Raw genomic sequence first — 20,756 nt, 5'->3', positions numbered from 1 at the left:
TTAAATCCTTGCCAGCTGAAGGAAGGGGTCCCACCCGCCCATTGGTCAAGAGCGGGGCCAAGTCATCATCCTCCATGGCCAGCTCGGCGTCATTTGCCTCCATCTCAGCTGTCGCAAACAGCGGTCGGCCTGGACCACCCATAGACGCACGAGTCTCGGAAACCCTGCTGCCGCCCTCGCCACTCAAGTCATATCTGACAACACACAAACTCAAGCACTCGACCCTCTACCACCCTCACCCTCACCCTCACCCTCACCCTCTCATCCGCATCTACCGCTCAGTCACCGCCGGCACCGTCGTCTGCGCATGCGCACAAGACCGATTTCGAAATGAGAACCTGACTCGCTCTCTCTCTCTCTCTCTCTCTCTCTCTCTCTCTCTCGCTCTCTCGCTCTCTCTTGATTTTCTCATGACGATCACACCTCTGACCTGTACTGTAGAACACAGCAACGCAAGATGTCAGCATGGCCACGTGCACACTTGCTCTCTTCTCTCTCTCTTTCTCTCTCTCTCTCTCTCTCTCTCTCTCTCTCTCTCTCTCTCTCTCTCTCTCTCTCTCTCTCTCTCTCTCTCTCTCTCTCTCTCTCGTATTTTTTTTTTTTTTTTTTTCGGACGGAGGTACTGAGGTCGGCGCGGCGTTGGCGTTGGGCGTTGGTCGTCTAGGGGGGGAGGAGGGTTGAGAATGTGTGTGGCAGTGGTCTGGGTTGACGTGGTACTTGAGCTCACGGATTGTTCCGCAGATAGGAACAATGGCCACGCTCGAGGCGATCAAGTATGACGGTGAGAAGCTGCTGGTTTTGGACCAGGTACGATGACCAAGCACTGGATGCCCAGCAGCGTCTCCTTTCCGTTCAAATGACTCAGCACATGCACGCTGTGCGCCCCTTTCTCCAGATCAAGCTGCCTCTCGAGACCCACTATGATGAAGTGCTTTCGATTCAAGATGGCTGGGATGCCATTCGCGAGATGCGAGTAAGTGCTGCTTCCAGTCGTGGCCTTGATCACGCCTCAAGCCGCTGCAAAAAAAACCCTCCTTCTCCTCCTGCGACCAGGCTCTGCAGCTCGGCCGCCAATTCTTGTCAGCTTGTTTTCTCACATGTCACCCCGTCTGCCTCTTTTCTGTCTTCCTTTTCGCTCCTTTTCGTCTTGCTTCTTTCTGCGTTGTCATCAAGGTACGCGGTGCACCCGCAATTGCCATTGTGGCCGCGCTCACCATCGCCGTGGTCATGAAGCGCTCGACCTTTGCCACGGCTGCTGAACTGGCCGCCTTTGTCCGCACCAGCCTTGAGCATCTGCGGACTTCTCGCCCCACTGCAGTCAATCTCTTTGAGATGGCTGGCCGCCTCGAGGCACTTCTTCAGGAGCAACCGGCCGACTGCACCGAGGCAGCCTTGCGCCAGGCCGTCCTTAGCTACATTGAAGGCATGATGCAGGCCGATATCGCTGACAACCAAGCTATTGGCAAGTTTGGTGCCGAAGCCATCCTCAAAGACCTCAGTGCGGACGTCAAGGTCAAGGTCCTGACCCATTGCAACACGGGCTCGCTCGCCACCGCCCGCTACGGCACGGCCCTCGGCGTCATCCGTAGCCTCCATGAGCAACAACGCCTTGAACACGCCTTTTGCACGGAGACTCGACCCTATAACCAAGGCGCCCGTCTTACAGCCTACGAACTCGTCACGGAAGGCATCCCCGGCACCCTCGTGGCTGACTCCATGGTCTCGCTCCTCATGAAGCAAAAGGGCATTAGCGCCGTCGTCGTCGGTGCCGATCGTGTCGTGGCGAATGGTGATACTGCCAACAAGATTGGCACTTATCAGGTGAACTCGCAAACATTCCCCCTCCCTGACCGCCTGCCACACCGCTGCCTTGTCTCGTGGCCTTGCCACCTCACACTGCCCCACCTTGCCCTTTCTCACCATACCCATGCCCCCTGCCCACCTCATTAGATTGCTATCGCAGCCAAACACCATGGCGTGCCCTTCTTTGTTGCTGCTCCCCTCACTTCCGTTGACCTTAAACTCTCACATGGCTCCGAAATTACCATTGAGGAACGTCCTGGCAAGGAGTTGACGCACATCTTTGGCCAGCAGGTGAATTCTTTCGGCACCACCTTAAGTCGTCCGGCCACCATGCCCACTTGAGACTGTGCTCATTGCCGGCAAACCTCACTCCTGGATATGTCTGTAGCTGGCTGCCCCGGGTATTGGCACGTGGAACCCGGCTTTTGACGTGACGCCTGCCGATCTCATCACTGGTCAGGCGCACCCTCTCCTACCCAACCGATGCCTCGACACCCCCAGGCCCAAGACCCGTCCAACTGACCCCTGTTTACATTCGTGCCCCCAACAGGCATTATCACAGAGCGTGGCGTGGCTTACAAGGCAGAAGGTCAGCAGGAGTTTGATATGGCGAGCTTTGCGGCGAGCGTAGGCCGCGCTTGAGTCTGCAAGCCCAGCCCTTTCTCACCGACCTGCGGCAAGAGCCCGGCCACCATACCTCCAGTCACATCGTGTTTCGTGTTTTTCTCCTTTTCTTTCTCTCCCGCCTGAAGCCCATGGGCAACTTCCAGCGAATAAGATTGCCAAAATGACACCGCTCTGTGTAAAAAATGAATCATCCAATTGAAGCCTTGAAAGGCTCCTCTCAACAATAACATGCCTCTACCAATTTGGCCAGTTCGCCACCGGCCCCTGCGCTTGCCAGATTCCAAATTGCACCTACTTCACGCCGTGCTAGCCTGCTGCACTTTAACCGGACCTGCAGGTACACAGGTTTCCTGACCCACCAAAAGTGCTTCGTCGTTCACCACGAGACTCGAGCCATCGTATGACTCATGCAAACGTAGACACGTGTTGGTGGCATTGTAATGCACGTCAAAGCAAACAGACCGATATCGCACGCTGGCCCACGTGAGCGCTCGAACGCCACCAACGTCGGGAAGACGTGGATGCAGCATAAATGCCTCCTCCGTGACATCTAGGCCTCCAAAGCCATACAAGATGGACTGCAAAAACCCACCGGCCCCGGTTAAAAAGTTGATGTTGTTGCCAGTGACGGCCTCCTCCTAAAACAAATCCAATCCATCCCATCAGCACTCGCACACACGACCGAGGCCAAGTCATGTATTGTGCACAACACGAGAGCACCAAAGAAAACCCGCCGATCGCCCCCACAAGCGCCCAGCCCCGACGCATCTCTTTTGACAAACCTTGAATAAAAAGTATGGGTCATCCGGACTCAGATAGCGAAATGTGCGGGCAAACTGCTCATTGGCAGCACTCATGTTGCCCAAGCGTGCCCATGCGATCGCGTAGGAAGAGTCTCCGGTAAAATAGCCATTGTCTCGAGTCACGGCCTGGTAATAGAGTAAATCGTTCTGCGCCACGGATACGGGCATTCTATCAAAAAGACACGTTGAGGGCCATGTACTCAGGACGCGAATGAGAACGAGCACATGAGACAGGGTGCAGAGCAATGACTTGCATGTAGCAGCTATCGGAACACGCACGTGATGGCAAGTGGGTACTGCAACAGCCCGACGGCCGATTGGGTGATGGCCTGCCCTTGCTGATACCCTTCGTACTCAGGATGTACAGGGCCGCCGGCGTACAAGTCATCAACAAGAGGCAAATACATTTGGTCGGCAATGAGACTGTAATTGCTTGGTACGGTAGCTCCAATCAATGCCGCCACCTCCTGGGTAAAGTTGAGCACGCTGCTAACGAGCGCGTTGGTGTATGCGCCGCTGTCGTGCTGAATGCGCGCAAGGATGGCCTCTGAGATGGACCCAAGCGGGCAGGCTTGAATGGATGGAAATTCGGCTGTAACAAGACACGACACTAACCACGCCCGCACCCTCATCAGGAGTAATGATCCCTTGAACAGTGAACGCGCCCGAGTGGTGTAGGGAAACCCGACCAGCCCAGAACCTATAGATGAAGCCAACGCGCGATTGACAATTCAACATCGATCGGCATCAAACGGGGACCCAGCTTCACAGCACTGTCTTGTACAAGGTGGATGAGGTGCTCGAAGGCATGGCCATACTGTGCTGTTGCCTCGATCATGGGCCAGGCTTCAGTGCGCAACCACGTTGTGTTGTGGGTCAGGCGATAGTAGACACGACAAGCCAGAGCAATATCGCCGACAATATGTTGCTCAAAGCGCGCAATTGTCCGTGCTGTGCACACATCACGGCCTACACCATCATCAACAAGGTCTGTAAGCTGCATCCCAGCGGCCTCAATGATCCCCGTCATTCAAAAGGTGTGATACGAAAGATGACTCCTCCAATTTATGCCAAAGTACAAGGCGGGCATGTGTGCTGGGTCCTACCAGTTGCTGCAGATTCCCAAGGATAAAAGGCTCCAGGGTAACCATAAGCAGCTGCCTCTTCACGTGCGGCATCTAAGCGGTTTTGACGGTAGCTGAAATGGCATTTGCGTGAGAAGGTTCACAAGTGAACAAGACGTCCATGTGCTCAAACCGTGAGTGCCAAAGGTGGGGCTTTCGCAGATGGTGAAAGGAAGAAAAAGCGCAACTGACCGTAGCAGAGAACGTGCAATGTGGGGGTGAAAGACGGCATAATATGGTAGCATCCAGGTCTCGACATCCCAAAAACTATGGCCATGATACGCGTTGGTTGCCAGGCCTCCAGGCGAGCCACCTAATAGTAGACAAAAAAAAAAAAAAAAAAAAAAAAAAAACAGCCGTCAGTAGCAAGCGGCTGAGGTTCACCCGACAAGAGCAAAGGTCCGCCAAGCCTTGAAAGCATTTCTCAAGCGCATGAGACTTGCCTTGTGAAACCCGAGCATCGACCGCGTTCATGAGATAAAAGACAGAGGCATTGACCGCTCGTGCTAGTGTGACATTGCCCTGCACGAAGACGGACGCATCTCGCAGTCGAGCCCAGGCCTTTTCGTGTTGCTGCAGCAGAGAAGACGGGCTGACAGTCCGTGCCAACTCGTATGCTCGTGTACAAGTGGCGTCGGGATCCTCGCTACCGGCAAACACGGCGTTCGTTATTTCGCTGTGTCGAATGAACTTTGCAACTGTCAAGAGTCATAGCGGCAGCGCGCACCTGTCGATACTGGAGGCCACGCTCAAGATGAACGTGTGCTGCAAATGTGAAGAATTAAATGTCACGAGGGATGGCAGCTAATGTCACGTTCAACATGGAAGGCGTGAGCACCATAGGGCCCTGGAGGCGAAGCCGATGATGTGACAAGGTCTGCGTTGCCTACTTGATCGTAAAGCATGACGACACGAGTGGAAGAGGCATTGGCCGTCTCTGCCACGTGCGTGTACATGTCCAACTTGACTCGACCTCTGTACCAGACGAACCAAGAACAGCATCAGCGGGCCACCGACAATTGTCCACAAAAGGTGGAGCGGACACGACGATGTTGATCATCAAGCCGGGAGGTCGCGTGGACACTCACTGTGGCACGGGAAGTGGCGACATCGAGACATCAGTCTCGGTTTTGTTACAACAAGACGCAAAATGAACCGTGCAAGAGGAGCCAAGCGGCAAATCTAGCCATGCAACCCCTGATCAGCGCTCTTTCGTGCTGTGTACTAATTTGTGGCCACACGATCTGCGATGTTTTCGAGTCAATCCTATGGCTATCGTGTGAGATAAGAGCGTACCACGGATGACGAGCTGGAGCACCTCCAGATTGAGTAATTCGCGGTGCGCCAGAAGCCGCATTTCCAAGACCGCATCTAACCACGAGCATCAGCGGCGCAAGCGTTCGGATGAGCATAGCAGACGGCGAGAGATCTGCAGCGTTGAACCCACCTCCGCAAGCAGGAAGGCGGGTGCGATTTCGAAAGATAGCGGCCTGCAGGTCCAGGCCACTGGCGTTGAAGACAACGGGAGCCCCGTTGGCTTCGATGGGGTACGCCATAAAGGGTGAAGGCAGCCCTGCCCGATGCGATGGCGTCACAAAACTTTGGCCGTTGAAAACCCCGGCCAGGTGCAAGCGACCTGAGCCCTCCTCTTGACCAGGCGTATAAGCGGCTACGGTGCGGTAATCGCGAAGAAAACAAGCAGGGCCATGACAGGTACATTCACGTGATGAGGCTGGGACTGTATAAGCGATGAGCCCGGTTAACTCAAGAGTACAGAACTGTGCAAGCGCCCACGACTGCATGTCACTCACGGCCACACCCCACTGTGTGGCCAATGTAGCCGTTGCCAATGTTGGGCTGATAGCCTGGTGCAACAGAGGTTGAGTTGTGCCACAGCAAGTTGCCCGTGGCAATCAGATCCTCCCAGTCACTGGGCGGGGCAAAGGTGGCGGTTGCGATCACCGGGCCCATCCAGGCCAGCATCAGCAAAACCCCCGACCGGCGCATGCTGGCGTTGAACGACAAGCTTCGCCTATCGCGCACCACGAGCACATTCCGAGCACGCGTTTGAGACCACACCGCCAAGCACCTCGACCCCAATCCCTTGTTTCTCCCCTGCCTCACGATCCAGCAGTCACTCCACCCACCCACAAGTTGTATTCGGTTTTGCCAAAGTCCTCTTCGTGGCAAACTGGCAATCAAGTCCAATCACAGCAGCAGGATCGAGCTTCCGACCTCCCGCTCTCCACCTCAAGCGCCCCCCCCAAAAAAAAAAATCTAAATGCGTGTGTGTGTGTGTGTGTATGTGTGTGTGTGTGTGAGAAAAAAACAAAATGCCGAGGGATGTCCGCAGTTTTGATGAGATGAGGTTTATGCTGCTAAATTCAATTTATTTGCTGTCACTAGTGTAATCAACTAGGGTGTTAAACGTTTATGGTGTTGAGGTTTGTGTGGTGGTTGTGCGAGTTGTTGTCGATGGTTCATCAGGTGCGGGGGTGAGGCTGGATATGGTGTGGGTGAAGGGGCACGCAGGGAAAATACAAGGGTGGGCCGCGCCTCGAGATGATTGCAGGACTTTAAAAAGAAGCATGCAGGGATTCGTCTGATGGCCAAATGGCGAGGTCAGGCTTCCTCAAGGAGGTGAAGGATGATGGCCATGGTGATGGCTCCAGTGAACGTGCCCGTCAGGCAACTGCGCGGACTGGAGCGCCATGCTTGTGGCAGGAGCTCTTGCACACAGACCGTCAGCATGACGCCCGCAACCACGGCCAAAGACATGTCCAAGACGAACTAGAGGCCACACCAACAGTGACCATGCGCCTTGGCAAGGTGATGCAACAAGCTGATTTCTGCGGGCAAGCACAGGGCGCACTGCGAACATACTGGAGAGAGGCGATTTTGAAGAAAAAGAACTGAGATGAGCGCGGCGATTGGCTCGACCAAGCCTGTGGCCGTGGCCGTCAGCAGGGCCATCCATGGTGGCACGGCGGCATTCAATAATGCTGAAAGCAAGAGAACCAGAGACCTGAATGAGGTTCAAGGCGCACGAGCCATGATCGAATAGACCAATGGTTCTGGGCCCAATACGCACCGACAGCCACAGCAAGGCCCTCGGGAATGTTGTGCAGCGCAATGGCCACCAGCACAAGTAAGGCTCGATGACCTTCATCGCTCATGGCTGAAATGCCCACCGCCAAGCCCTCGGGTGCGTTGTGAGCTATCAACGCGGGATGGATGGAATATAGCAAGCGGGGGCGAGAGTGAGACAGCTTCCTCGTGCAAGGAGCACGAGGGGCAGGGCCAAGCCACGTTTGCACGAAGCAGTGGCGAGGCTACGAATGATTTGCCCAGACGGACCTGCCAAGGCCAAGGCTGTGAGCATGGCCGACCGCAGGACGTGCGCGCGTCCTTGGTCACTCGATGAGGGAACGTGCAAAGTCGTTGGCGATGCATGAGCACTGGAATGCGATGCACCAGTGTGGCTGGGCGCGGCAGCGGGCCATCCGTTGCCCAGCTCCAGAGTTGGCCGCCCCGAGCTGTTTGTGACACGCGCTGGCAGCTCATTGCCAGCCTCGCCTCCCTTTGCAACCAACGACAAGAGTTGATCCTCGGCATCAAACGAGTCGAGAACGTAATTTAGAAGTAGAACGAGTGCATACCCCGAAGCAATCGCAATCAGTCCTGTAGCGGGTATGCAATGTGTGGTGCTGAGAAGAAAAGAAGCTGGGGGCGGGGCGATGGAGACTTCAGGGCCTTCAGGAGCAAGCGTCAAAAGAGATAGCAAGGAAAGCAAAGCCCCCGTGGCTCACCTTGAACAGGGGAGCCATGACGGAGCAGAGCGGGTGGCGCAAGATCCAGGATGGAAAGGCACAGCATGACGCCTGCCGCAAAGCCTGCAACAGACATTGGCCAGTCAGAAGTACTGAAGGCTCAACTCCCCAGTCTCATATAAAGGGCAGATGCAAAGATCCTGAACTGAGATGAGCCAACAATCGAAAAAGAAGTCTTCATCAACCGACCGAGAAGCGCGGCATTCAACCGAGAAGCACGGTGCGGCGCCACGACAACCACTGCAGCCCCAATGCCTTGTGGGTTGCGCGAGTAAGCTCGTGAGGGCCTGGCTCGGCTGGCTCAAACAGAGGCAAAGGTGCGATACCCCCAGGAACCAAGGAGGAAAAGAACTTGCAAAGGAAGGTGAGTCCTAGACCGAGGCAGCGGCGCCTACCTGTTGAGAGACCGGCGACGAGCGAGTTGAGGACGGCCGTTTGTTGTGCAGGTTGGAGGTGATCGGCTATGCCAATGGCTGCCTTGGTGCTCAACACCAGGCCTGCGCCCAGCCCCAGATGCAACAAGCACAGCGCCGAGAGGCGTCGACCGATGACATGGGTGTAGAGACGGACACCTAGACTTGACTCTTCCTGAAGATGAAACACCTTCGGTGGTGTTTGACGGCGAGCAGCTGGAAGAAGCAAGACCAGGTCCAGGCCTAACCAGGTGGCCAGGGCCAATGGCACCACCCCCGCATTGGTACTAGGAGCCGCCACTAACATGCGTAGACTCGTGGCGACGAGGCGTAAGAGCACACTCCACAGTGCCGCTCGCTCCGGCGATAGCCCGTAGCTGGCCAGATGCACCACAAATCCGGCAGTGGTGATGATTCCTAGAAGATAGGGTGGGGTGGCTGCACCAGCCTCAAGAAGCACGGCCAAGAGACCAGCAAACCCAAGCGTAACAATGCCGTGCTCTTGTGCCAACCAAGCAGCTTTCCCGCCACCGGCGGTTGGTGCCTGGCTCCCAGTACGCCAGCGGATGCCCAGGGCCCATAATCCCAAGACCAGACTCGGGCTCAGAGCAGCTGCTGCCAGCGTACCTAGAGCCGCCACTGGATGTGGTTCAGGATCGGAGTTGCCACCATCCCACAGGTCGTCCGAGAGCTCGCTTCGCTTCGATGCCACGTCCAGCTCATTTCCATTTGTGAGCGCACCAGCCCGCAAGAGGACGAGCGCGACGAGCGTCAGGTGGGCGCCCGTCACGAGACACCACGCAAGCACATGAGTGCGGGCTGGAGCCAGCAACGCCCGCCAGAGAACCACTCCCAACGCTGCCCCTATTAAGCTGCAAAGTAGCGCGTGCCGCACCACATCCGCCAGCTCCGGGCTGCCCGCCTCGCCCGTCATGATGGCCCGAACAATACAACCCTCTTCTCTCAACGGTCAAACCCGAGCTATCTTAAAGTGAAAGGCATTTATATACATATTTATCGATCAAAGTAGACATCTTAACAAGCACTCGTGGTGTAGTGGTTATCACGTCGCTTTCACACAGCGAAGGTCGTCAGTTCAATTCTGGCCGAGTGTATTGATTTTTTTTTTTTTTTTTTGGTTTGACTCTTTATTTTGTTGGAAGCACGCTTCGCAACCCACGCGCTTCTTTCAGCGTGAGCACCCGCGCGCATTGGCGAGCTGATGCGCCGTCTTGCTGGCCGCGCGAAGACGGCGACATTCGCCCAATCGAAGGCAATTTTTTTTACCCCTCAAAGTGATTATTCAATAGTGATAATAGCAATAAGCCATTTACATTGTCAAATTAATTCTTCTCGTCCAAGCGAGCACTCGTGGTGTAGTGGTTATCACGTCGCTTTCACACAGCGAAGGTCGTCAGTTCAATTCTGGCCGAGTGTATCTGTTCTTTTTGGCTTGTAATCTCAGAAATTTTGAATGATTTTTTTTCAGTGCGATGTGTTTTGTCTTTGTTCTTATGTACTATTAAGCCACTCATCTTCAACACCGGTTCTAACCGGCAAGCACCCGTGGTGTAGTGGTTATCACGTCGCTTTAACACAGCGAAGGTCATCAGTTCAATTCTGGTCGGGTGTATCTTTTTTGGCACATCATGCTTGTTTTTTTTGGAGAGTCTTTCTCCATCAGCTGTTTCAGTTCGGAGCGGCGTCGAGTGTGACTGGCGGGTGGGTGGTGGTAGGTACATGTAGGTAGTGTGGGTGCGCAGTGTCGTCCCTGTACTTCGCCCTTGCTTCCTACCCTCTTTTTTTCGCTTTGCCCAACATCGTAATTGATGCGAGCCCCTTTTTCTGTATTTTTACGTGATTTTTTTCGAGTTTTTATTCACTACTACCAATGTGCTCAAGCGCGATTCTTTCCGTGAAAACCCATGTGTGTTGTAGCTGCGGCATTATATGGTGCCGCGTGACGTGGTATGCTTTGCTTTTGCCCTGCGCGTGGGACGTGGTGTGCACGTGTGTCAAGGCGACCGTCATTGCTGATCGTTCTCTTCTTTTTCATTTTGTGTAAAAGCCCATATGAAATAAAATTAAGTCGATGCTCGTCAAGATGGACAATACGGCTCGAGTTTTCATCTCTGCAATTGTGCTGCATACAAGGATACCCGACGAACCAGCGCGACGGGCTGCACGCCAACGCACTCGACCCCGCTAGTCTGTCTTGGGTCGGATGTGTTGGCTGGTCCGAGCCAGCAGGAACAGGCAGCCTGCGGCCAGTTGAAGTAAACAGAACAAGGCCAACGCATGTCGTCCATAATCCAGCGCCAGCCCTGCAAGGAACGGCGACACGGTGCGACTCAGCGACATGACCACTTCTGTGCTGCTAACCACAGCGCCGCGCTGTTTAGGCGTCACCGCTTGTGACACCATTGAGAGGCCCACCGCTGCCATCACGCTACTCGAGAAGGACCGATCGACGCAACATTCGGAGGTGAGACACTGCCAAAAGCGCCCTGACGTAGTCGTCTGCAGCACCAGCGTACCTATTGCCTAGCCGTAGCGGAGCCGAAGCCAGAGTCATGGTCATTGGGCTCCAAGCTGGGCGAACCCAAGCAAGCGACAGCACGGCATGAGCGCCCAACAACAACAACAGGTATTTGAGTCTGCCGCAAGGAGACAAGCTACGCACTGTAGAATACAAAGCAGTAGGACAGGCCCTGCACCAGCAAACTGGGCAGGAACACGGCCGACTCGCTACCAAACAAGCGGACGACGGGACCCACACAGAGCCCAAACACGATGCCTGCCATGACACATCAAGTCGGCAAAGGAAGTGAGCGAGCAGTGACAGACATGTCCCACCAATCGACCAGCACACCAAAGAACAGACTCACCCATAGCACCCTGCGCCGACAACATGAGGCCCAAGACGTGAGGAGAAGGGGCAAATTCTTGCTCAGCAAACGTGGCAAAAACACTCCGTAACGTGACCATGGCCATGTTGGCGCCCAACTGCGCGGCCACCAATCGCCACTGGCCACTGGCCATCACAACCTTGAACATGTCCACCATTGATTCTGCATCAGCATCACAAGGCAGGCACGAGTGAGAGACGGCAGGCGCATCGACCAAGGACTGAACGAGGCGGACAAGCGAGCCACACCACCAGTCCGGCACGAACAAACCCGTGGAACACGCACCAAACTGAAGCCTGGCATGGTCGTAAGCGGTGAGCGGCCCATTGGACGGAGAAATCTTGAACTGCTCGGATGTTTCAGTCTGGTTACCCTGCGATGCTGGCGAGGATGTAGCCGTGGGCTCCTCTGTCTCCAGGGTACGATGGTGTGCAGCCAGTAGATCATGCAGGGCGCGCAACGCCCCCCAGGCAAGTAGTGCGTTAATGGCAAACACACCAGCAGTCAGCATGGCAGCCAGGCGCACACGTTCCACGTCGTGGAACACAAAGCCTCCAATCAGCGGGCCGATGATAAAACCAGCACTGGCCGCGGAGCCAATCCGACCAAGATCACGGGCTCGGGTTGCCGGTGGCGTGATGACGGCCAGGGTTGACTTGGCCACGGTCAAAGTCTGCTTGAAGCAACCTGTGATTACGCGTGCCAGGCCCATGACTGCTAGCGAGTCTGCCGTGCCCAGCAGCGCGTAGCCCACGGCGGAGCCAACCATCGCCACGGTCAGCGCAGCACGAGGGCCGATGGCGTCCCCCAAAAACCCAAAGATGGGACCGCCCACGAGGTTGGCTGTTCCGTAGAGAGACCCCATGAAGCCAATCGCCGAGGCCGAGGCCTGGTGCGAGGAGTACAGTCGCGGCAAGAGCGGGATCAACATGCCCACGGCAGTCATGTCCAGAAACGAGATAAGGGCCAAGATGGCACCAACGGTGCGAACGTCCAATCCCGCCATCTCCACACACACACACACACACTGCACACACACTGCACCCTCCCTTCACTGATCCACACCACCCCCGGGTCGCTTCACATTACCATCGCTCCTTCCCCCGCCCCGAGAGAGATCGAGAGCGGGAGAAAGCGAGAGAGAGAGAGAGAGAGAGTACGACGAGGGATCGAGATCGCCCAGAACCAGGGAGGCTCCCGGAAGCAGAAAGAAAGCGCGTACAGAGAGAGAGAGAGAGAGAGAGCGCGCGCAGTGAGAAAGAGAGAAAATACCCTTATCCATACCAAAAGTGTGAAGGGTAGCACACTTCCGCATACACATGCTGACAATTCTATGAGCACAACACGTTGATGGAGAGAGAGAGAGAGAGAGAGAGGAACGTGTTGTGCTGTGTGTGCGTTGCGGATCGTTCATTTGGACCCGGGAGGTGCTTGGGAGGGGGACAGGTCTTGGGGGGGCACGACGCCGAGAGGGTACGGGCAGGGTGTGTCGTGTTAGGATCAAGGGTTGCGCGTTCTGTCTCTGCCTCTCTTCCTCTCTCCCTCTTTCTCTTCTTTTTTTTTTTTGGGCAGTTGGTGGCTGGCGCCATGGCGTTGGCCACGGCACTCAATGTGTTTGCCGAGGCGCGCAGCGATGAGGTACGCTCCCGTGTTTCTCCCAGTATCCATGCTGCATGCACCTAGCGCAACAGCAACTTCTCTTATTCTCATCCTGACATGGTCTGTGCTCGCTGTGGTCACACTGTGGGGCTTATCCCATTCGTTTCCTTGCAGCAACGGCTCGTGGGGCTGTTGCTACTGGCCAAATGTTCCTGCGACACGTCGGAAGACATTGCGGCCATTGCCGAGACCGTTGGGTTTCACTTTGTGACGCGTCTCCTCAGCACCAAGGAGGACGGTGCCACCATCACGCCTTACCAACGCGTGGCCATTCATGTCCTTGGCATCTATGCTCGAGTCCCGGCACTTGTGGCCGAGGCCGCTTTCATTGATGTATTGCCAGACCTGGTTGCTCTATTTCCAACTGCCAGTTCCGAGCTCATGGGTGATTTGATTCCCATTCTAACCGCAGCGTCCGCCACACCCGAATGCCGGCCGTACCTTGTCCGCCTGGGGCTCGTTGAAAAGTGTATAGCGAGGGCTCGCGAATATCTCCAAGCCTCTGAGGTGCCCGACACTTCTAGCGCGCTCAAGGCGCCCGCAGCCCCGGACGCGTCCGGCAGCTCCATCCCTCAGGCTACAGAGACCGAACCGGGAGCGGACCAAGGATCCCCATCCACAACATCACCTCCAGCCGAAGCCCCAGCTCCAGGGGAGCTCTTGTCACACACCATCTCGATCCTGGCGTGGCTGTGTCAAACGAGCGCAGACGCACAGCTGTACTTGTCGTCGGCACAAGTGTGCCTTGTGCTGGATTTTTTGGCGACAGAGGTGCTGGCGCGCAACGATCAAAGCCTTCCCTTGGGTGTCACGGTGATGCGGGCTTGTCTCGAGGGCGTCATGCGCACGGATGGCGATTCGGTCAAGCGCCAGCGGGTGCAGCGTGACCACGTCTGGCAGCACGGCCTCGCCACCTCCACCGCCCGCCTGCTTCGGAACAAGATTGGTCCGCAACTGCGTAGTGACGTACTGCAGCTCGCGGCCTGTGCCTGCCATCTTTGTCATTTTGCCTGGCTTGCAGCCCCCTCTTCGTCGCCCACTGCCACCTCTGCGCCCAACGCACTCGACACCAAGCAGCACATTGAGCTTCTGCTGCACTTGGCACAAGTGGAGATGCGCGTTGAGCTTGAGCGCGATGAGTTGGAGGCTGTCATGGAACACGCTCCCACCCTCGAGGCCTGCTGCACCATCCTCGTGGACGGCATCGCCCATTTGAGCAGCATGGACGATGGAGACACAAGCGGCAAGAGCAATGCCGCGTCAGGGCCTGCCTTTGATCTTGACCACTTTGATAAGCTCTTCACAGTCATCAAGGTATGTGGTCATCTGCCATCGCAAATGGCCCCCGTGTACGAGCGCCGTCACCTGCTTGCCGTCACGCATCCAGCGCGCTCTCACCAGACAGCCGAGAGCGAGGAGATTGAGTGCTGCGGCAACCTCTAGGTGCATATGGTCGCCGCTGGTCTAATTCAGTGCCGTCTCGTTGTTGGCGCGCGTTCTCGATAGGGTGCGGTGGAAGCAGCGGGCGAGTTCGTGGAGCATAGCCACGATCGGCTCGAGCAGAGTACGACATCGGATGAGCTTTTGCAGAATCAAGCCTACTGGGCATTACTCCAAGCCTGTGTCCGTGTTCTTGGGTCCTGGCTCGCCGAAGACACTGAAATGATGCGCACACAGGCCATCTTTGCTGTGCGATTGGTGACCAAGGCTGCCCAAAACCAAGGTGAGGACGGTACAGCTTCAGCAACGCCCCTCCCCTTCCTTCCTGCTCAAGCACGTGTGAGGCACGCAAACTTTTGTCTTACTGCAAGGCGCAAATGGGTGGTGGTCTGCGTGGTAGAGTTTGAGAGCCAAGCTGAAAACATGATGCTGGAATTGGCTCCCGGCCTGCCTGGCCTCTTGGCGGAGCCAGCCGGCCGAGATGAGCTTTTGGCGCGCACCGAGGCTTGGCCCGTGTTGGCACGAGCGCTACAACCACGCTCCCTTGCCCAGCTCCGCACGTACGTTGAGGTCAAGCAGAGGTTGCTTCGTACAGTCTTTGGGTTGCTGCAACTGGTAAAGTTGCGGGGGATAAGCGTCGTGCTCACATGACTGTGATGCTAGGCACGGTCGGGCCTACTTGGATATATGCCGTGGCCTCCTAGCCTTTTTGTTGGGAATGGAGCGATCCTTGTTGCAAGAGGTTGCCTTGGCGTTTGAAGCCATCGTGGGCGCTGTGGCCTCGCTGCAAACCCTACTCATTCGTCTTCTCAGTGAAGACTTCCAGCCGGGGGCAGCGGCCCTCCTTGTGGTAGCTTGTGCCCTTCAATGGCTTGGGCTGCAAAAGTCGGTGGGATGGCTCTCCGACGAGGCCTCGCGCCTCAAAAATGCCTGGAGCATCTTGCTAGAGGCCACTGCCTTGCTGTTTACCCTACTGGGCGACGAGCAGGTTGCTCCAGCACAGCCACACGCCCAGCTTTGGCTCTCGGCTGCTGTGCGGGAAGACACATGGTTGGTCCTGCGCACGATGAGCGAGGTGTTGGTCGGAGACGGCGCGAGTCAGCCACCGGCCGTGGCAGAGGCTTTGAACAAGACACCGCCCGAGCAATGGAGCACGCTTGCGACGGCCCTGGCCTCGTGGCGACAATCCTTCGCGATGCGCGCCGACGGCGACGACACACTTGATCTGATACAAGCAGCCGAAACGCTGCTGCCGCTGCTGTCAGCTCTCTAGGTTTCGAGTCCGTGCAGAGCAGGGCCACTGTCAAACCCCTTTCGTACAATGCAGTGTGAACACGGACGACAGCATGTCTTAATTGATTCAATCCATCAACTCCAGCTCCCGGCCCTTACTCCCCGTAGCCACTGTCGCCCTTCACTCCCGGCTTCGTCCGCTCCTTTCCTGTACGTACAAGTCTTGTCTTTTATCGAAATGTCAGATAAAGGCCTGAGGGTTGAAAAGTCATCTGATACCGAACTTGTTGTCGATGAAGCGTGAGTTATTGTCGTCTGACATCCCAAAACACTCTACTGCCCATTGTGGATATCAGGTACTTATTGTAGCATGGTGAGCGGTTTCCAGGTTGATGTTTGGAGCGTGAAATTTTCGAGACGGGGGGTGGGGAGCAGTTGGAGGGGCGTTTGTGGGCAGACGGGGAGCGAGGCAGCGGTGCATGCGAGCGAGCTGGCAGACAGCGGGCAGAGCCTCTGGTAGTCAGGTTGCGTATGACTTGACTGGGTAGTGGTACATTGATATCGCATAGCTGTTTGTTGGATGCCGAGTGCTGTCAGGCCATGGGAAACAAGGCGACGCGACAAGTAAGAGCAAGGTGGCGGCGTGCTGCGTGCTGTTGATCGACATCAATGTCCTTTCCTGTCACCGCGGTCTCTGCCTGATTCTCCGGGTGTCTTTCCTTGAAGACCCTCAAGGCTCACGCTTTTATGCATGCTGCGACTGGACGCATTCTGATACAGCCCGCTGTAGGGTACAATGGGGAATTTTTTTTCCAGCCCAGAAGCGACGACAGCGACGAGGAAGTAGAATCGGACGCGGCAGCTGCGGGGCCCAGCCAGCCAGGCAGCCGGCAACGACAACCATCGCACCGAGCTGACCGTTACCCTCGAGGTGAGGCATTTGAAAAGAACTGTCTGCTGCTGGTGGATCAACTTTTGCAGCTCGCAGGGCAGGTGAGGGCATGTGAGCCGCCAGGCAAACCTTGATCGTGTGCTGCTGCTAACTAGAGCGAGCAGCCGGCGTCAATACCAACTTTTTGTCTTCGGAGATTCCGGCTTCAGACCAGCCTCGTCCTCAACGCAGCCTAGCATCTTCCCAAGATGATGCGCTTGACCGTACGTCTTCTCGCCACATTGCTCCCCACCAGCCCGAACGGCGCCTCTCAAAGCTCTTGTGCTTGTGGTTCCATAGAACCTCAAGTGGGCGACGTGTTTGTGGGTGTTTACAACTTTCAAGGCCGGACTGAACCCGAGCTCTCCTTTGAGCGTGGCGAGAAGCTTACACTGCTCCGGTCAGTGCAACCGAGGTGTCGCCTGACCTCAGACCTCTCAGTCCATGCAGTGTACTCATTTCCGTGCACGCCGCGACGAGGGAAGCGTAGACTTGATGAGAACTGGTGGCTGATGAGGTCACAGCGCTCTGGCAAGGAGGGCTACGCTCCCAGCAACTACATTGCACCGTTTAAAGATATCAATCGCAATCCTTGGTATCACAGCAACGTGCGTAAGCCCCCGCCCTTGTTGCGGCATCCCTGAATCTGCGCAACACCTGTTGTTCCTCCCGGATGTCATGACATGCCTGACTCTGGGCGCTGGTCTCCGGAAATGGAAAATTAGATTTCGCGCAACACCGCAGAGTACCTCTTGAAAAGTGGCGTTGACGGATCCTTTCTTGTGCGCGAGTCCCTCAGCAGTCCTGGGGAATATTCCATCACGCTCCGCTGCGATGGAAAGGCACGTCTGTGCATTGGGCAGCCACATTCCTACGTCTGTGCTGCTGCTGCTGCGTGCGCGCAGCACAATTAATCATGCCTGCTTTCCATGATGGTGGGTGTTGCAGGTGACACATTATCGCATCAACCATGATGCCCGGGGCTATTTTGTGGCTGCTGGCAAGTTCTTTGCCACGGTGGAGCAACTGGTGGCGCACCATGCCGTGGTTGCCGATGGCCTTGTGGCCTGTCTCAAGGTCTGTTTGCCAAGGGACAGGCTTGGAAGCACTCCTTTCTGCCTGAACCACGCCTTCTGGTTGCCACTTCAATTCACATGGTCCACCGTCTCATTTCGTCACAGCATCCCGTGGAAAAGGCCGAGGCCAAGCCATTGGTCCTGTCAAAAGAGGAAGACGAACAATGGGAGATTGCACGATCAGAGATCGTCTTGGGGCATCGCCTGGGCGTATGTGAATCGGCTCTTGCTCAGAACTCATGGCAATGCCTTCTTTTGACTGCGAAATCACGCTTGTCAGCCCTGATCTGTGACACTCCTGCATGGGATGGCGAGCAGGAGGGCCAATACGGTGAGGTGTACGTGGGCGAGTGGGGCCCCCATCGTGTGGCCATCAAAACCATCAAGGATGGTGCTATGGAGGCGAAGGACTTTATGAAGGAGGCTGACATTATGAAGCGGGTACGTTGGTGAACCCAGGAAGAAGACCCGGCAGGATGGTGGCACTCTCACACTGCGGGCTGCGCACCTGCAGATGCGCCATCCCAACTTGGTGCGACTGCTGGGCGTTTGTACGCGAGGCGGACCCCTATTCATTGTGACCGAGTTTATGAACAACGGCAACCTGCTAGACTTCTTGCAATCTGAGCGCGGCCGTGCCGAGGTCAGCACCACTGTCCATCTCCCTTTGACGTGATTGGCATGGTTGCAAATCACGTCATATTCTCATCAACCTATCCTGGCTTTGCCCAGATTGACCCCACCTCCATGATGCATTGCGCCCTACAAATTGCTGAGGGCATGAGCTTTTTGGAAGAAAAGCACTTCATTCATCGGTGGGTACCACGGCTGGCTCAAGGGGGTCCAGCCAACAATTGGTGAGATGGTATGGCGATTTGGGTGGTTGTATTCATGCTGTCGCTGTGATGCACGCAGGGATTTGGCAGCGCGCAACTGCTTGGTTGGCGATAATTTGCAGATCAAGTTGGCCGACTTTGGTATGTCTTGCGCGAATGGGTTTAGTGCAACAATGTTCAAGTCATGTGCCCTCGATCTTCAAATTCACAGTCCACTTGTGCGTTGGGCGAAACCGAACCCACTCGCATCAACAGGCTTGGCTCGCTTTGTCAGCAGTGATTTCTATGAAGCAGCCATTGGCAGCAAGTTTCCCATCAAGGTTGGCTGGCCTTGTCTTGCCGCATTTGGACGGCGATGGGTATTCGGGCCAAGTACCCCAGCATCTGGTGTCCCTTGGCAGCGCGCACTCGTTGCCAACGCTACAGGTCTCATTGTGTGGTGGTGTGGCGCAGTGGACGGCACCCGAGTCTTTGTCGCTGGCCATCTTCACCATCAAATCAGACGTTTGGTAAGAATTCCAGAGTCGCAGCACGGCGCATAGGGCCGCAAAATTCACTGTTCATGAGATCCCCTCACCGGCAAATGCGATTTGTTATTTTAGGGCTTTTGGTGTGACTTTATGGGTATGCTGTGCATCTTATATCGGGCATGCGCGCAGCGAGATGCAGTTGCACAGCTGCATTGGAACCGCCCTCCGGTGAGCCTGTCTTGAACTGACATTGACCGTGAACTCATTAGGAAATTGCCACCTACGGCTCAGCACCGTATCCCGGGATTCACCACAGCAAGGTGTTGGACAAGCTCATGATGGGCTATCGCATGCAGCGGCCCGAAGGTTGCCCCATGGAAATTTATAACATTATGCTTCAATGTACGTTGTGGTTGCGCCATGCTGTACCGTTGGGGCTATGCGTGCGAATAGCCATTCACGCATGGGTTCTGCTCTGCGTGTGCGTGGGGACTGAATGCAATCACAGGTTGGGATGTCAACCCCGACCTGCGACCATCATTTCACAAGCTCAAGCGTCAGCTGCAAAGTTTGTATGGCAATAGCAGCATCGAGGCCGAGGTGAGTGGCTCCTTGCAATCAACGTGGGGGACGTCTTTCACACTATATTGCAGTCCCAGCTCACGGCCAGAGTTCCGTCTGCAGGTGGAGAAAACACTGAGCCTTGAGCGCGGTGTTTCATTGGCTTCGGCAGAAGCCATGTTGGAAAACGACCCGAGCGTAAGTTTTGTCACCTCACACGTTGTGTGTGTGTGTGTGTGTGTGTGTGGGTGTGGAGGGGGAACGTCACGGGTGTGGTTTGATGGTCGTGCGGTTGGCATACACGGTTTGCTCACATTTGGGTTGACACAGTTTCCTACCAGCGCGCCAGCGGATGCTGTCCGTGTCGGTGTCTCTGAGGGTGCAGAGATTCGCGATCTGACCAAGCGCATTATGACTCAGGTGCAGTCGTTGCATCCCTTGCTCGGTGGCGGCGGTGCACATGTGTATGTGGTTTCTGAAGCAAGCATTGCCATGCTTTGAACACAACTGGTTAGGCATGTTTTCTGCTGGAGAACCAAGAGACATCCGAGTTTCTCAACCGTCTCAACTTGCTCATCGTGGACACACAACAGCTGATGGGTGCTTGCGGGTACGTTTATTTTGTCAAGTTCATCGGGTGCTCTGGCTCCAAGTGAAGCGCTTCGACTGGATTGTGTTGCCGAGTCATTGCACGATACGCGCTTGGTTGGCAGTGCTGTGCTTCAAAAAGGCCAAAACGTTGAGGCGGACCAGGCCATGGATTCGTTGCGACGACGCTTGCAAGCCATCAATGTGGCAGCAATGCATCTTTCGCAGCATGTGTTGAATGAGGAAGGCTTCAATCAATTGCTGATAGGATTGCAAAAGGTGGCTGGTGCAGCAAAGGCGGTGGCTCAAGCTGTCAAAGCGAGCAGTTGACCACTGCAGGTGTGCGCAGCGCGTGCAGAGCGTCCACAATGCTGTGGTTTTTCTTGACGACGGAGTCTTCGGCTGCATTGTGCGATGTCCCTGCGAGTGCTCGTTCAGTTGATGACGACAAAG

At 55.7% G+C, this 20,756-nt stretch overlaps 5 protein-coding genes across 5 annotated transcripts; 2 read left to right on the top strand and 3 right to left on the bottom strand.

Annotated features, from left to right (window-relative positions):
* Nucleotides 1–750: 750 nt before the first annotated feature.
* MONBRDRAFT_34861 (uncharacterized protein) lies at nt 751–2,641 on the top strand (the record flags this gene model as incomplete). Its single annotated transcript, XM_001742702.1, has 6 exons — nt 751–807; nt 896–973; nt 1,174–1,821; nt 1,951–2,094; nt 2,192–2,258; nt 2,354–2,641. 6 exons carry the CDS (start codon nt 751–753, stop codon nt 2,443–2,445), a joined length of 1,086 nt encoding a protein of 361 aa, XP_001742754.1. The 3' UTR covers nt 2,446–2,641.
* Nucleotides 2,642–2,761: 120 nt separating this feature from the next.
* Nucleotides 2,762–6,364, bottom strand: MONBRDRAFT_22300 (uncharacterized protein; the record flags this gene model as incomplete). The annotated part of the gene is made up of 9 exons (XM_001742250.1): nt 2,762–3,068; nt 3,213–3,402; nt 3,513–3,933; nt 4,340–4,411; nt 4,550–4,670; nt 5,248–5,330; nt 5,654–5,728; nt 5,805–6,026; nt 6,169–6,364. Coding segments are annotated over 9 exons (1,687 nt in total), but the record flags the coding sequence as incomplete, so codon positions are not given.
* Nucleotides 6,365–6,979: 615 nt separating this feature from the next.
* Nucleotides 6,980–8,263, bottom strand: MONBRDRAFT_22299 (uncharacterized protein; the record flags this gene model as incomplete). Its single annotated transcript, XM_001742249.1, has 5 exons — nt 6,980–7,147; nt 7,241–7,359; nt 7,449–7,574; nt 7,715–8,038; nt 8,167–8,263. 5 exons carry the CDS (start codon nt 8,261–8,263, stop codon nt 6,980–6,982), a joined length of 834 nt encoding a protein of 277 aa, XP_001742301.1.
* Nucleotides 8,264–10,805: 2,542 nt separating this feature from the next.
* Nucleotides 10,806–12,791, bottom strand: MONBRDRAFT_22298 (uncharacterized protein; the record flags this gene model as incomplete). Its single annotated transcript, XM_001742248.1, has 6 exons — nt 10,806–11,049; nt 11,138–11,192; nt 11,284–11,397; nt 11,489–11,671; nt 11,795–12,547; nt 12,575–12,791. The coding sequence occupies 6 exons, from the start codon at nt 12,789–12,791 to the stop codon at nt 10,806–10,808; spliced, it is 1,566 nt and encodes a 521-aa protein (XP_001742300.1).
* Nucleotides 12,792–16,259: 3,468 nt separating this feature from the next.
* On the top strand, nt 16,260–20,633 carry MONBRDRAFT_44322 (uncharacterized protein; the record flags this gene model as incomplete). Its single annotated transcript, XM_001742701.1, has 19 exons — nt 16,260–16,462; nt 16,619–16,771; nt 17,072–17,173; nt 17,261–17,380; nt 17,498–17,620; nt 17,724–17,849; nt 17,951–18,058; nt 18,167–18,289; nt 18,363–18,491; nt 18,581–18,663; nt 18,764–18,825; nt 18,940–19,004; nt 19,138–19,193; nt 19,287–19,308; nt 19,424–19,556; nt 19,663–19,754; nt 20,046–20,135; nt 20,231–20,325; nt 20,429–20,633. Exons 1-19 carry the CDS (start codon nt 16,442–16,444, stop codon nt 20,631–20,633), a joined length of 1,908 nt encoding a protein of 635 aa, XP_001742753.1. The 5' UTR covers nt 16,260–16,441.
* Nucleotides 20,634–20,756: the final 123 nt, after the last annotated feature.

This window comes from Monosiga brevicollis, genomic scaffold, assembly GCF_000002865.3.
Source record: "Monosiga brevicollis MX1 MONBRscaffold_2 genomic scaffold, whole genome shotgun sequence".
In the NCBI taxonomy this organism is placed as follows: Eukaryota; class Choanoflagellata; order Craspedida; family Salpingoecidae; genus Monosiga; species Monosiga brevicollis.
Note: the sequence above shows the minus strand (reverse complement) of the source record. Positions and strands in the feature narration are given on the sequence as shown.